At 38.0% G+C, this 16,665-nt stretch overlaps 1 protein-coding gene across 4 annotated transcripts in view; it reads left to right on the forward strand.

Annotated features, from left to right (window-relative positions):
• ASB7 (ankyrin repeat and SOCS box containing 7) overlaps window positions 1–16,665 on the forward strand; it is a 44,742-nt gene that overhangs the window by 18,823 nt on the left and 9,254 nt on the right. For all 4 annotated transcript variants that reach the window (XM_048867019.2, XM_048867015.2, XM_048867016.2 and 1 more), the window contains one exon: window positions 2,405–3,010. In XM_048867019.2, coding sequence (XP_048722976.1) covers window positions 2,405–3,010 — 606 coding nt within the window. The remainder of the gene's footprint in view (window positions 1–2,404; window positions 3,011–16,665) is intronic.

The raw sequence follows: 16,665 nt of genomic DNA on the forward strand, positions 1-16,665 counted from the left end.
AGGTGGCTTGATGGATAGAATGGATCAAACAGATGGAGTGGGAGTGATTTGAGAGAGGATCTAGAATGTTGGCTGAGCAGTCTGGAGCTAGGAAGTCTTAGAGCAGCTGACCCAGGGAAGAATATTTTTTCAGCTGATCATTGATATTTTTAATATCTTTGTGTTTTTTTTTTTACTCTACAATGGTATGGGCTCTATTTTGGAGCAGGTTGGGAAAGATACCAGTTGCTTCCTTCCAAAACAGGACTGCTCCCTGCAGTTATCTTTGTCCGGTTTCATTTTTAAACTTCTCAAGTGCTCAGGCTTCTGCTGCTTCTGTTGAGAGACTATTCCACTGTCTAATGCAGCTCTCTGTAAGGAATTTTGTCCTGATACTTAATCTAAACTTGTTCTTAATTTCATCTCATTATGTCAAGTTACCCCCTTTACTTACCTCAGGTGGCAACGCTTCCTGTTCCTCAATACCCTTTGTGGATTGTTCCCTCCACTGCTCTGTTTTTAATTGCTTAGCCATGCTATGCTTATTTGGCTCTCTTAATCTTTCCTGTTTTTATATTTAAAAAAAAACCAAAAACCTTTCAAGCTCCCTCATCGCTTTTGTTGCTCTCCTCTGAATTCTGTCTGTCTTGTCAATATTTCTGGTGAGGTGATGCCCATAACTGATTCCAGGTGTGGGCACTTGAGACCCATATAAAGCAGAACTTTTTCGTCTCCATTCTGTGACTGGATTCCTCTGTATATTTAACTCAGCGTTACATTGACCTAACTTGCTGCCAGATCATATTGCAAACTCCACTTGTACCTTCACAGTAGGTTGGAATTTGAGATTGGGCTTGGGGGGCAGAGAAGAGGGTAGGGGATGAGGGAACCAGTATGTTTATCCCAAGCAACACATACAACACCCAACACTGGAAGAGGTGTTGGCAGCCTCCAGAAAGAGCTATGTTCTGTCCTTTGACCTTCTGGAAGAAGGGTCACTCCATCATACCCCTTTCTGCACCCCTTCCTCCCCTTGCCCTTCAAACACTGGACTTATGGATGGGGAAAAATGCGATGAGTGAAGTGTCAGAATGCAGCAATGTGGCTGTCAGGGTTTTGCACAGCTGAAATACATAATGTGATATGTCAAATTAAGGCTGGTCTTCCATGTGGACAGCATTTCTCTTTACAAACCAGGAGACTTGGGTTAGGAAATGGACTCCGGTTTCCAAGCTGTAGACTGGTAGAAGTTGAGCACATTACGAAGTGATGCACATAGGTGAAGGCGGCGGGAGATGACTCTTTGACTGCCTTGCCAGCTGGGTAAGAATGGTAGTGGGACAGGCTCCGTAGTCCAGTTAGGTGGCTAAAAGTAAGATGTTAAGTGCATGTGAGTAAAGACTTGTGAAAAATAATTTAGGGTGCAAGGGGTGTGTCTCTGTGTCTTGGAGTGAGGAGTGGAATTAGTTAACTTGGTCTGGTTGATTTATATTTATTTTTGTATCTATATGTAATAAATAAGAGAGCACACGCACGCTATCTGAATTTCTGTGCGTTTAGGGGAGGGATGGGGGGAGACTGTCCAATCACTTGTGAATTTAGCACTGCCATATCTCCTGATTATTTTTTTTTCTCTCGTAAGGGGATGCTTACATTCTTGTAAAATCTTAAATTTTTGTAAAACTATAAATTCAGAACAGACTTTTCATCTTATAAAAACAGACTTTTATCAAGATGATCTGAAATAGCATATATCTTACATGCTTTGGAAATCCTACAGACCACAGAGAAACTTTTTACTTAATACAGTATTACACCCTAAAAACAACACCATCTTGCCAGACCACAAAACATCTGTAATTTGGGACAGCAGATGTTGCTACACATGCTTCTTTTTAAGACCAAGAAGTAGCACAAGGGAAAATAAAAGAGAGAGAAAGAAGCACGACATTACAGAGCTGGAAAGGAACTGGGTGGACAAAGAAGTTTGAGCAATTAGCTTAAAAGTGATAAGAGAACTATGCGTGTGTTTAAACATAACTTCATTTTTTTTCTTGTTGATTACCTTTATTAAACGAAATAAATCATTTGACTCTTCCTTAAAATAGAACTTTGGACCAGATTTTTAAATGTATCTAGGCGTTGCTGCACTCAGCATTGCAACACCTAACTGATTTAGGAGTCTAAATCTCATTTTCAAAAGGGATTTAGGCAATTTTGGTTCCTAAGTGAAGTAATGCCTAAATACTTTTAAAAGTCTGGACCATAGTCTATAAAAGCAAGAAGTAGTTTGAGGCATGTCAAACTATTTCAAGATTTCTTGAAGAGTAACATTCTGCCGGTTTTATTTTTTTTGTTTTTGTTTTTTTTGATTGCAGTCTTTTGTACTCTAACTTTTTCCCTTTGTTTTGTATTTTAACTTTAGCTGATCCCACAGTTAAGGACTTAATTGGAGGCTTCACTGCTCTGCATTATGCTGCCATGCATGGCCGGGCAAGGATTGCACGCTTGATGTTGGAATCAGAATATAGAAGTGACATTATCAATGCAAAAAGCAATGATGGTTGGACTCCCCTCCATGTAGCAGCCCACTATGGCAGAGACTCATTTGTCAGACTCCTGCTGGAGTTCAAGGCTGAGGTTGATCCGCTCAGTGATAAAGGTACTACACCGCTTCAGTTAGCCATTATCCGAGAAAGGTCAAGCTGTGTGAAAATCCTTCTGGATCACAATGCCAACATCGACATTCAAAATGGTTTCCTGTTACGATACGCTGTGATCAAAAGCAATCACTCTTACTGCCGAATGTTTCTTCAGAGAGGGGCGGATACAAACTTGGGCCGCTTAGAAGATGGACAGACACCATTACACTTGTCTGCTCTTAGAGATGATGTGCTTTGTGCACAAATGTTATATAATTATGGAGCAGACACTAACACAAGGAACTATGAAGGACAGACCCCATTGGCTGTTTCAATAAGTATTTCTGGAAGTAGCCGACCCTGTCTGGATTTCTTACAAGAAGTAACAAGTATGTATGTAAGAAAAGTTAATCAAAGCAAGCACTGTCCTTTTTTGGGTTTAACCTCATAGAAACATTTAATCCTAGCATCTCACTGCTAGTTAAATGCGTTAGAAAGTTCCTGGGGGTGATCATGGGGGAAGCTCATTTACTGTCCTTCTCAGGAAAGGAGCTAACACTGAGGACACCATATTTAAATTAACTTGTTTATAGAGAGAGAGTCTGGAAGTGTTCATCAAAAGATCTGTATGTGGCTGTAAAATCCAGCTTTATTGGAGCTGGCCTTAAGTGCAAGCATAACGTGGCTTCTTAGGATCCTTTGCTTGTTTCAAATCCTGCAAAAAACTGCAGCTTGCTGTCTCATCTGGCATTAGGACCAGAGCAGGAGGAATTTTTCTGTTTTTGTTTTTGTTTTGTTTTTTTTCTTCTCTTCTTCCCCCTCAACCCCCACCCCTGACAGCAACATGAGCCTAGTTGTTTTCTTCTGCCTGTATCTGTTCAATATCTGGGAACACTAGACTTACTGAAGTACTCTCCCGTTCTAAAAAGCTTTTGATTTTTGACTACATTATGCAAGATGTTAGAAATGGAGTGACCTATTTAAAAAATTCCTTCATAAGGAGGATGCTGCCACTGAAAATGTTCAGGGTCGAGAACTGCATTGCTAATAAGGTAACAAGGTATAAAGAAGGATTATTATTGAGAGGGCCTGACTCCTTCTCATGTGCCCAGGGTAGTCTTTCAGTATGTGACATGTCTTTGAATTACAAAGTAGTATAGGCAGTTGGTGTGTGGCTTTTCAAAGCGTCTCTTTCTTTCGCATGTTGCATTTTCAAACAATGAAAGTTCATCACCACATGCAGTATAGGCACTAGAGAGGAACTGAATTTTTAATTATTGAATCAGATGAAATTTAGCAACTGTAGATACACATAAGCATTCGGAATCGGACTTCTAATTGTATGCATGACTTGTATTACTGTATTCACTAAAGACCTCTAATTCATATATATCTGAAAGCTTAATATATACAGTATTTGGATAGGTGAAGGTTGGATAATAGGAAAAACAAGTGGGGGGGGGGGAGAGAAGAGTCTTTAATTTCATTGAATTTTTTTTATCCAGAATAGAATTCTACCCCTTTGTTGCCTGTCTTTGGAAACATTTCTCATCATGTTAGTGGTACTGTTGGAGTTATTTATGGACAAAATAATATCCAATCTTCTAATTTTCCATAGTCTTAGTGGACTGTAACTGTAAGACTGAAGCATATTTTAATCCTTTGAAGTGTGTCCTTAATATCTGAAGCTTCATCAAAAAAACTGCAAACTTAAATAACTTATTTGTTATTTGTAGTTTGCCGATTCTGCAGTGGAATTGCTAGCTTCTAACAAGTTAGCATTAATGACTTCTTTACTTAGAAGTCAGAAGTAATTCCAAAGCTTTTAGATGCCCAGAAACTCTAAAAGTATCCTTATAGCTTTAAGAAGTAGCAGTTGTCTTTATTAATACATGCACACAAATAGTCAAGAAACCAAAGACTTAGAATACTGTTCCATCTGCAGTGGTCATTCATTTATTTGTGTGTACAAAAATAATGCTTATGTATAGCTATAATTTTCAAAGTAATTGAGAACATTTCATTAAAATTAGTGTCTTTTCTTCACACGTTACTGTTATTGTTGTTCTGAAGGGCTAAGCATATATTTAAAAAAAAATAATAATAATAGTTCTAATATCAATGTGTCCTGCTAAACCAAATGGGGTTGAAGCTTGTGGGATCTGCGGTGGGAATTACAGGAAGTGGAGCTTCTTAAATGGGGATGGATGTAAAGAGTCTGGTAGAGTTCTGATTGTAGTCTGGAGAGGGTTTCATGTGGTTTCCACCCCACCCCCGCCATTGGCTTCAGCAGAACCTGAGAGATTATAAATGATCTTGATGTGTCTGCTTGGGTTGGGTGCAGGTCTTTTTTCTAGCGTCCATCTACCCCATCTCAGCAGCACTTCTTCAGTGGCTGCTTTAGGATATCTGCGAGAGTTGTGTCACTATATAAACTAGAATTATGAAGGTTTAAAATGGAAGAGAAAGTAGGATTGGTTGCAAGATCTCTGGTTACTCAGTCTCTGTTGTATTAGGCAAGGGGAAACAAAGCAGGATTAAATCAGTTGCAAGGTGGACACTGAGTTTGAAATATCTCAGTCTCACTGGTCATCTCCTGATTCTGCTCTTGTGGGAGGAGGGTAGTGTGACAATGGCCTACGCATCAGAGGTAGTTACTGCCATTTTTGAAAAAAGAAAAGGAGGACTTGTGGCACCTTAGAGACTAACCAATTTATTTGAGCATAAGCTTTTATGCATCCGATGCAGTGAGCTGTAGCTCACGAAAGCTTATGCTCAAATAAATTGGTTAGTCTCTAAGGTGCCACAAGTCCTCCTTTTCTTTTTGCGAATACAGACTAACACGGCTGCTACTCTGAGACCTGTCAGGTGCTGCTGTGTCACCACACATAGCTGGCCATACTCTTGAACTGTTTTTTGCTTTAGCTTTGGACCAGGACCACTTCTGCCTTTGTTTTGAGCTCAGGATACACATCTCTTGAGCCAAAGGGCCTTCTTTAAACATCTTTTGACTTCCTACTTCTGAGACAGATCAACATGTAGCCCACTGTTGTAGAATACTAATAATCTTATGTCACTTATTTTTGGCGTGGTGTCTCCTAAATGCCATCTCCCCATGTTTTGTTTTTATAAGTTTCCTTTGTATGCAGATGGCCTGGGGCAGATGAAGCATGTAGAGAGTCAGCTAGTAGTCTGGTGGCAGATGTCCCCAGCTAGGTCAAGTATGCAGTGTAGTTGTAGCCATGTCAGTCCCAGGATATTAGAGAGTCAAGGTGGGTGAGGTAATATCTTTCTTCAGACCAACTTCTGTTGGTGAGAGAGACAAGCTTTAAAGCCACACAGAGATCTTCTTCAGGTGAGACAGATGGTTACATAAAGAATTTGTGAAATCTCACGCCATGGCACTGCATGAGAAAATTTCTTTGCCTCCACCACATCAGCTATTGTTAGGACACTGAAAAATTTATTTCTAGTAGTGGACAATTTGAATTTTTGCCGTCTCATTCAGTAGCAAAGTAGAGTGTTTTAGAGTCTTAGATTTGGAGCTTGCCAGGCATTTAGTTTTTGTTTGGATGTTCGTCCAGTTTTTTAATGTATAGCTTTGTTGATGTATTTTGTGTGTGTACCCAGTGCTTTGAATGAATGTCTTAGATCAGTCATAGTAGTCTCTATTTTAACTATGGGAGCCACCACTGGAAGGCAAAGTTTTATAAATTGTAAGTTAATTTGTAAAGGGCATCAAGCCAATATTTTTAAGATGTACTTTCAAAAGCAAGGAACTACATACACACTTTAGACAATTACCATCTGTTTTCCAGTCTAGGCATAAGTCACCATATTGAAAATTCTTATGCATCTTGAAGAAATATAGTATATTTCTGTCTTTGCTGGCGCTTGTGGGCTTGTTGCTTTGAACTTTTTTTCCTAAACTGGAGTCAGAACACTGGTACCACTAGTCTCACTACAGAGAGCCTATAGCTCCCTATAATGGAGAACAGACAAGAGACCAAGTCTAAATACATCTCCAATCTTTGAATTAGATCTATAAGAAAGACCTGATTTATTTGTCTACATTTCCCTGAGGAAATTTCTCCTGTGCTTTCCAGTGAGATGTGGGGGTCAGACATTTAACTTCCTTTTGTCTTGGGACTCCTTTACATATTGAGAGGCCAGATTAGTGTAAGCATGGAGTTGGAAGTTTTGCCTTGGTTTCCCAGTCTGGAAAATAGATAATACCTGCCTAGTTAACAGGGGTGGTTGGGAGGATTAATTAATGTTTATATATTGCTTGAAGATTAAAAGTGCTGCATGAGTTTTGTTTTCTTCATCTTTCCCCAATCTTCTGTGACTTTCACTGTCTCCCTCCCAAGACATTACCTGTCAATCACCATTGTAGCTGAGGTCAACTAGTCAGGTCTTATTTTGGAGGCCATAAGCAACACACATTAATTGTCCTGGGAGACTAAATGACAGGTAATTTATGCCATGTCCTGGCAGAGGTTTAGGAATATGAAATCAGGACCAGCCTCTTCATAGTCTTCTGAAGAATGCAGTGGGGTTGAACTTTGAGACCATTTAAAAAACAAAATGAAAAGCTCACAGTGTGAGCAGTAATTATTTACATATACGGTTACAATCTCAGACAGAAACACTTAAACTGGAGTTCAGGTTGAGAAAGTAGCTGTAAAGTAAAAACACACAGGAGAACATTGTAGTCTAAAAATCATTAGAAAAATTCCAAGTTCAGGTTAACTGAAATGCCACATATTTGAAAGTTTAAGATGGTCCCAAAAAAACCCACTTAAATCTGTCTCCCCATAACTCTCATTGAGCTTAATCCCCATCCAGATGACAAGTTTAGCCATTGAGGAAAATCATCTATGACTAGCCAAGTAGGTTGCATATACCTCTAGAAGGAGACAACTAACTGGTGTATCCTGTGCACAGTCTACATAGTGTGAGTGCTAACCATTGTCAAGTAACAGTTGCATATTAACTAGGGCTGTTAACTCTCGTGATTAACTCAAAAAAATTAATCGTGATTAATCACAGTTTTAATTGCATTGTTAAGCAATAGAATACCGCGTGAAATTTATTAAATATTTTGGATGTTTTTCTGCAATTTCAAATATATTGATTTCAATTACAACACAGAATACAAAGTGTACAGTGCTCATTTTATATTATTATTTTTGATTGGCACTCTAAAAATGATAAACAAAAGAAATAATATTTTTCAGTTCACTTCGTACAAGTACTGTAGTGCAATCTCTTTATTGTGGAAGTGCAATTTACAAATGTAGATTTTTGTTTTGTTACATAACCACTCAAAAACAAAACAGTGTAAAACTTCAGAGCCTACAAGTCCACTCAGTCCTACTTCTTGTTCAGCCAATTGCGAACACAAACAAGTTTGTTTACATTCACGGGACATAATGCTGCCTACTTCTTATTTACAATGTCACCTGAAAGTGAGAACAAGCGTTCGCATGGCACTTTTGTAGCCGGCATTGCAAGGTATTTACGTGCCAGATATGCTAAACATTCATATGCCCCTTCATGCTTCAGCCATCATTCCAGAGGACATGCTTGCATGCTGATGATGATCATTTAAAAAAAAGCGTTAATTAAATTTGTGACCAAACTCTTTGGGGGAGAATTGTATGTCTGTTTTACCCACATTCTGCCATATATTTCATGTTATAGTAGTCTTGGATGATGACCCAGCACGTTGTTTGTTTTAAGAACACTTCCACTGCAGATTTGACAAAACTCAAAGCATGTATCAATGTGAGATTTCTAAAGATAGCTACAGCACTTGACCCAAGGTTTAAGAATCTGTAGTGCATTCCAAAATCTGAGAGGGATGAGGTGTGGAGCATGCTTTCAGAAGTCATAAAAGAGCAACACTCCAATGCGGAAACTACAGAACCCGAATGACCAAAAAAAAAAAAAAAATCAACCTTTTGCTGGTTTCAGAGTAGCAGCCATGTTAGTCTGTATCCGCAAAAAGAAAAGGAGTACTTGTGGCACCTTAGAGATTAACAAATTTATTTGAGCATAAGCTTTCGTGAACTACAGCTCACTTCATCGGATGCATGCAGTGGAAAATACAATGGGGAGATTTTATATACACCGAGAACATGAAACAATGGGTGTTACCATACAAACTGTAACAAAAGTGATCAGGTAAGGTGAGCTATTACCAGTGGGAGACGGGGGGAATGACCTTTTTGTAGTGATAATCAAGGTGGGCCATTTCCAGCAGTTGACAAGAACTTGTGAGGAACAGTTGGGGGGGAATAAACATGGGGAAATAGTTTTACTTTTTGTAATGACACATCCACTCCCAGTCTCTATTCAAGCCTAAGTTAATTGTATCCAGTTTGCAAATTAATTCCAATTCAGCAGTCTCTCATTGGAGTCTGTTTTTGAATTTTTTTGTTGAAGAATTGCCACTTTTAGGTCTGTAATCAAGTGACCAAAGAGATTGAAGAGTTCTCCGACTGGTTTTTGAATGTTATAATTCTTGATGTCTGATTTGTGTCCATTTATTCTTTTACGTAGAGACTGTCCAGTTTGACCAATGTACATGGCAGGGGGGCATTGCTGGCACATGATGGCATATATCACATTGGTAGATGTGCAGGTGAATGAGCCTCTGATAGCGTGGCTGATGTGATTAGGCCCTATGATGGTGTCCCCTGAATAGATATGTGGACACAGTTGGCAACGGGCTTTGTTGCAAGGATAGGTTCCTGGGTTTTTAGTGATTTTGTTGTGTGGTTGCTGGTGAGTATTTGCTTCAGGTTGGGGGACTGTCTGTAAGCAAGGACTGGCCTGTCTCCCAAGATCTGTGAGAGTGATGGGTCATCCTTCAGGATAGGTTGTAGATCCTTGATGATGCGTTGGAGAGGTTTTAGTTGGTGGCTGAAGGTGATGGCTAGTGGCGTTCTGTTATTTTCTTTGTTGGGCCTGTCCTGTAGTAGGTAACTTCTGGGTACTCTTTTGGCTCTGTCAGTCTGTTTCTTCACTTCAGCAGGTGGGTATTGTAGTTGTAAGGCATCTGACTCAGATGATGAAAATGAACATGCATCGGTTTGCATTGCTTTGCATTGTTATAAAGCAGAACCTGTCATCAGCATTGACGTATATCCTCTGGAATGGTGGTTGAAGCATGAAGGGACATGCGAATCTTTAGGGCACTTGGCATGTAAATATCTTGTGATGCTGGCTACAACAGTGCAATGGGAATGCCTGTTCTCACTTTCAGGTGACGTAAACAAGAAGCAGGCAGCATTATCTCCTGCAAATGTAAACAAAGTTGTTTGTCTGAGGGATTGGTTGAACAAGAAGTAGGACTGAATGGACTTGTAGGCGCCAAAGTTTTATGTTGTTTTATTTTTGAATGCAGGTGTTGGGTGTGGTTTTTATATTATTCTAAATTTGTAAATTCAACTTTCACGATAAAGAGATTGCACTACAATATTTGCAATGGGGGAACTGAAAAGTACTATTTCTTTTGGGTTTTTTTTCAGTGCAAATCTTTGTAATCAAAAATAAATATAAAGTGAGTTGTGCACTCTGTATTCTGCATTGTAATTTAAATCAGTATATTTGAAAATGTAGAAAACATCCAAAATATTTAAATAAATGGTATTCTATTGTTTAATTGTGCGATTAATCACAATTAATTTTTTTAATCGCTTGACAGCACTAATGTTGCCTCAGATCAATGGTTAGGTAAAATACTAATTCGGTTGTATTAAGATCAGTTATTTTATATTTTCAAAAGGACAAGGCATCAGCTTTAACAAAGGATTTCAAATTGTATGCTTTAGAAAATGTTTACAGCATTGTAGGTGTGCATGAAATTTTCAAGATCAATAGAGACCCCTACAAGGACACTATAGAAACTCCCTGCTGAGAGACCGTTTAAGTAAAACTAAATTTTGTGCTGTAATTTAGGCAAAAAAATTTAAACTTTGACTGTTTTGTGATTGCATAGTTAAACTCCTCTGAATATAGGAATTTCACAGTGTAAAATTCTGTTGCAACCTTAATTACCCAGGTACAACACTTAAAACAAATGCAGTAATTCCTTGAAATCACCTGCTAGGAATTAATTGGAAGAAGTCTTGTTAAGCTCAATGTTAGTCTTAATTTATGTGTGTGTGGTAACATTCATGAAACTTACTGAAATTGTGAAAATCTATTGCCTCTCTAGGTGCTAGTGGTAATCTCACACTGATAAATGGCCTCTGTTTTGAGAGCATGGGTTTTGCTTTGTGTTAGGGCTGTATGAATCAGTTATTTTATCATTGGCCCTGTTAAATAAATAAAATCTTACACAAGTTCCACAATACTTTCCTCTTCTCACTAGTAACAACTGTTCAAAGACAAGTATGTTCTTCAAACAATTTTTGGTTCTTTTATGTAGCATACTGAAGATAGATCAAATCACCTTTTCAAAGAATTGACACAACCCACCTTCTTTCAGTTGAGAAAAACAAAGGGAGTAAATTTTCAAAGCTCTCTGCAGCATTTTAGCAGTGTGACTGTCATTACAGTCAGAGTTGGCTGACTAAAACTGGCCCAACACTTTGAAAATATACCGCACAAATCAGCTTTTAGCCTGTAACTGGGTTTTTTGTTCGTTTAATTCTTTTGAATCTTTGCTATCTCAGCATAGCAGTTTGAAGATCCCTTTGTGCAAACAAAAACCTTGATATACCTATTTCTGTGTTTTTAAGTAAAGGTAACTTAGGCCAGGAACAGAATATAGCATACAGTAAAATGTCAGGTATTCAAACTGTAAGATGGTCCAATAGCACTGTTTTGTAAAGTACTTATTAATTCAGGAATTTCTTTCAGAACACTTTTCTTTGATATATCATTTCCTAAAAAAGAAATATGAAAGGGAAGATATGTAAGCAGTAGGATACTGGAGCTATTTTTGGTGAAAACACCAGCACTACATATGATTTAACAAAGACAACATATCAGTCAAATTACTGATTATATTACAAACAAGAAGTAAATTCTGATGTATGTTCAGAGTACTAAAATCCCAATGTTGTTAATCTTAAAAATCTTACTACACACCTCTGTACTTCATTTCACAGAGTTGACTGATTATTTTTGCTTCCATATGCAAATTTTCAAGCCAGAGATACCCTTCTTCGGTACATATTTGCTATGCCAGAAATATTTAACTTTGATGGACATCTGCATGACTAATCTAAAACCCCCAACTTACTTGGAATTTTGGTTTTTAGTGCAGTTTGAAAATATGCTTATTGTAGATGTCTCATAGCAGAGGTATGGTCATCACTGATTTTAAATTAAACTGGCGCTTTTAAACTAGCTTGTGTTGCATAAAGTTAAATAGGGGTAAAATGCTAGCCTTGTCCTATGGAACTAGTTACTGGGGGGGAGAGGAATCTGTTCAGTTTCACAGTGCACTATTGTACTGATAGCCACAAACTATGCAACTGTTCCTTTCGAGGGGCAGGGGAAATAGTCTGAGTATATGATTGTCATGTTTGATATTCATACTGGTCATATGGATTTGATTTGTTTTAGACCAGCGAAATCTTCATAGTGGCATTTACAATGGTACAAAACCAAATCCTGTTACGTCACTTGACTTCCCTAGCCATTTTACTATTACTGCTTAGATTTGGAATTCTAGATACTGCATTTCTTAAACTGTGAGAGCAGGATCAAGCCTCTGAAATAAAGTGCAAGATTCCTATTCACTTCAGTAGGAGCAGGACTCCTATTCACTTCAGTGGGAGCTGCTTGTTAGGTGACTAGATCCTTTTTACACAGTCCTGCTCCCTCTTCTGCAACATGTCAATATGTTTCGTAGGGCATGCCTTACACTAGCAGCGTGCACCACAGTGCTGCACCATAACTCCCTTGTGTGGATGCTGTGGGCACGAACTAAAAGATTCCTGCCCCGTAGTCTGACCTGCATGGCAAAGCACACCAGCCCTTAGAGAATGGGCTCCTGCAATGTGTATATTAGCACAGTAGGTTTGTTTTCTAAGCAACAGGGATAGGCTCAATTCCTTAAGCTATTCTTGAATTAAAAGATAATATGCTCTTAGCATATGAGAGAGTCAATGGACAACTCATGGGCCTTTAAAAAAAGATGTTGGGTATTTTTTTAACTATGATGTCTGTTTGTTCTCTCACAGTTGTAAAAATTTAATAATAGATTGCTCCTTTGTGCTAAACAAATCGGATGGGAAACAAAAATGGATAATCCACTATCAGTTGGCCCCATTTTATTTTAGCAACCCACTCCCAGACAAACATAAAAATGTATTCTATGTACCAAAATGTCAGTCACTGTTATGGCCTCCCTGCACCTTTTCCCCCTTTCTGGTCTCTTTGAGTTCATCCACCTAAAGTGTTTGGCCCTTTCCTGTCTCGGGGTGAAATCTCATGATTCTTCCACTCTTAGAACCAGGACCTGGGTACTCTCTCCCAGGTACACCAACCAGTTACCATTCTGCAGGTTTCAGGAACTTGTGACCAGTGATAGTGACCCACAACCATCTTGAAACAAAATATTGTTATTTAATAGTTGGAACAAAGCATTAGTGAAAAAGGATTTTATAGCAACAAACCGCCTATGTACACATCTAATTTTTCACTTAGCTTTTAGTTAAGTTAAATAAGAGGAAAGCTTATGTTACAGGAACAGAACCAACGGCATTCACCTAGCCAGTCTAGATCATTGTATGTCTTTGGGTCTCTCTCTGTTTCCTTTTTTTTAAGCAGGTTTTGGCATTCCAGAAAGAGAGTGGACTAAAACTATTAAAGCTACTAACTCTAGCATTGTCTTAATAAACCTTGAGTCTAAGCTGTCAGGTGACTATTAGAAAGGGCCTCCTCTCTTTTTCCTACGACCTTGTCTACATGGGGAAATTGACTAGCAATAGCTCTTCCGGAATTGTTCCCCTATGGACATTCCATTCCAGAATAAAAGTGATATTTTTTATTTTGGAATAACGTCCACATGGGGAGCTATTGAAGAATGAGCTATCCCATCATTTCCACATGTAGACACGGTGGACAGGCTAAGTAGGTAGAGTTGTGCTAACTAGGGAGACACTTCAGGTGAAATTTCCCCCCATTTATGAGAGACCACCCCCATATAATGAGAGATCCAGGTAGAGAAATAATAGTTATTAAACAACCCCCTCATTGTCAAGTTGTTGTTAAAATATTCTGTATTGTATCTCCTTTTGCATCTTTGCTGATTATAAAGGTATGTGTTTATGTTCTGATCTCAGTGTCTTGGATCACTGGGAACAAACTGTCATAAATACTGGATTGTGGTACTGATGATTAAATCAGAATTTAGGCAGAGACTGGTTAGATAGGACACAAATTCTGCTTATACACTCCTTCAGAAACAATGGGGAGGGAGATTTAAAATTTGCAGTGTGCCAATATAGTGCAGACCGTGCTTTCTTGCCAGCTGTTTGATTTGTGACTACATTGACTAAGGCACTAGGTGGACAGAGATTGTGCATTCCAAGGACAGTGCACATATTCTGGAAGGAAGACAACCAGGTCCTGTTAGCTGAGTAAGAACATCACTGACTATGAGAGAGGACTATGTTGTTATTAGCTTTGCAAATATGCTTTTTCTAGAGCCATCAGTGTTTCCATTTCTACAGCCCTTACATACATATTTTGAGGAGAAGAAAGTTGGCTGGTTTATCATGGGCAGGAATGTTTTGAAAATAGACTACTGCAGCATTTTAAAGATGAAATTTGGGAACCTCTGCTCTGTATTTTTAAAGACCTTTAAAGTTCACTGTTAACCCTGTCCCTTCCAACTCTGACAACTAGTGCGTAGAGATGCTAGAGAAATATTTTAAGTTTTTTTTTTCTTTAAAACTTGTGCCTCTCAGTTTATATTATGTAAAAAAATGCCTGGTGTCAAAGTACTATAGAATGTATTGAACTATACCACTCACTCCCAACTTCAGGAGCCAACCCTCTAAGTCCCTAGTGGTTATTTTGGAAGTAGCTCACTCATGCTTGAGATGTAACAATATCCTCAACTAAAATTGTAGATTTTTTTTTTTTTTTAAAGGCTAGGGGAGTTAATGGAAATTGAGGATAAAATGGGAGGAATTTGTTGTATTCAAGATACAAGCAGTTGTCTTAGTACAAGAAGAGACCACTCTCAAGATCAACAATGTTTTTCTAAATAAATAATTTTAATCAACATAAGAAACCTCCGGAACTTGTTTTGCAAGCAGTTAAGGCATCTAACTTAAAGAAAAATTTTACACATTTTATAAGAACAAAAATCTGTCCCACTAAGTGGGATAAATCGTTGAGCCATCAGTACTCCATAGTTTAGACCATAAAATAATCAGTGATGTGATAGGAAGAAATTTGTCTAGGATGAGTGGAGTATTGCACAAATAAACAGATTACGGGGAATTTCTACTTTCCTCTGAAGCATCAGCTGACATTGATGGATTGCTTTTGGAGAGAAGAGACCAGATGAAATGTCAGCTATAAAAACAGATTAGTAGTTCTGCCCACTTCTAATTTTTTTGGTCTTTATTATAAGGCATAATATAGCCATCTATGAAAAACAGCTGATTTACTCATGTGAATGTTTTACCAAACCTTGAGCCCTACAAGAGCAATGAGCATTCACAGGCTTGATCAGAACTGTAATAACACAGATATAACAATAAAAGAACAACTCCAAAATAAAATTTGCAACAAAATAGATGGCTGTTCGGGAATGGGCAAGGAATTTCTTTAAGGGGTATTTACTGTCTATAGAACTAGTTTGTATCTTGTTGCGGTCCATGAATCAGGTTGCTGGTTTGAAAGTCCTTCTACTCTTTGTTTGCTCTTTTCTGTTCTGCTTTTTAAAAATCTTATTACCCTAAATATCCTTCCAAAGTCATGATGCAGCAAATTCTCTCTGCTTGTTCTCTCCTAATCATTTCTAGTCAGAACTTTATTCATCATTTAATCTGTCTTGCTTTGCCAAGTTACTAATAACATTTTACATTTGCCAAACTAAGGTTCACTGATGTTGGTCTATAATCCTTAAATTTTTTTCTTTTTCATTCAGATGCAACCAAGAATGAGTAAGTGCTCTAGACACCGTTTCTAATAAATCACAAATGCATTAATAACCCTGGAATTCGCAAGGCATGACCTAAGACACTAACAGCCACTAGATATAGCAACTGGTGCTTAACATTGGAAATGTCCTTTGTTAACACATTCTCAGGAAATATTCTTAGGCTTATCAGGGGGAAATGTCAAACTTTTGATAATCGGGTCTCTAGTAACTCCCTAAATTTAACTGCTGGCCAATTTATTCTGGCTATTTTACATTGTCTGTTCTGTTTTACTCTCAAACAGATCACAGGATGTTACTTTAGATAGCATGTGATTCTGAAACCAGAAATCATTGGCTCATAGCTGTATTCTTGTGTGTACTAATACACACACGGAATGCTGTAGTGTTCACAAACACTGTTTTTTCTAGTTAAAGTTTTTAAGAGATACATTTATCGGAAGCTTTTCTTTTGGAGTATGAAACTTCCCATGCTTGGTCTCTGATCAAAAGCAATTTTTTCCCCACACCCTGAAGCTTAAGTATGTGAGCTGTATAATTTTACTCATATATATTCTATTATAATAGAATTTTTCTATTTGATGTAGCTAAGTCATCAGTGATCTATAATGAGAACCACAACATCATGACTGAAATATTATATTTTTTAAAAATTAGCATTTAACTACCGTGATGGGGAGTGTCGTAGAAATATTATTGCTGGCATGAAAGAAAGTTGCAAAGTCTTTTATTTCAAATCTAGTAACTTTCAAAATGAGCTTAAATTAGTTTCCAGTACTGCACCTACCAGACTTCACTTCCTCTGCTGATTTTTGTTCTTAAAAAGACAAAATTCAATTGTAAATGTGCCTCTCCATCCTGTTGTGTGAAAAATGCACCCAGACAAAAGGGTGAAACTCTCTG

This window comes from Caretta caretta, chromosome 10 (assembly GCF_965140235.1).
Source record: "Caretta caretta isolate rCarCar2 chromosome 10, rCarCar1.hap1, whole genome shotgun sequence".
NCBI classification, from domain to species: domain Eukaryota; kingdom Metazoa; phylum Chordata; order Testudines; family Cheloniidae; genus Caretta; species Caretta caretta.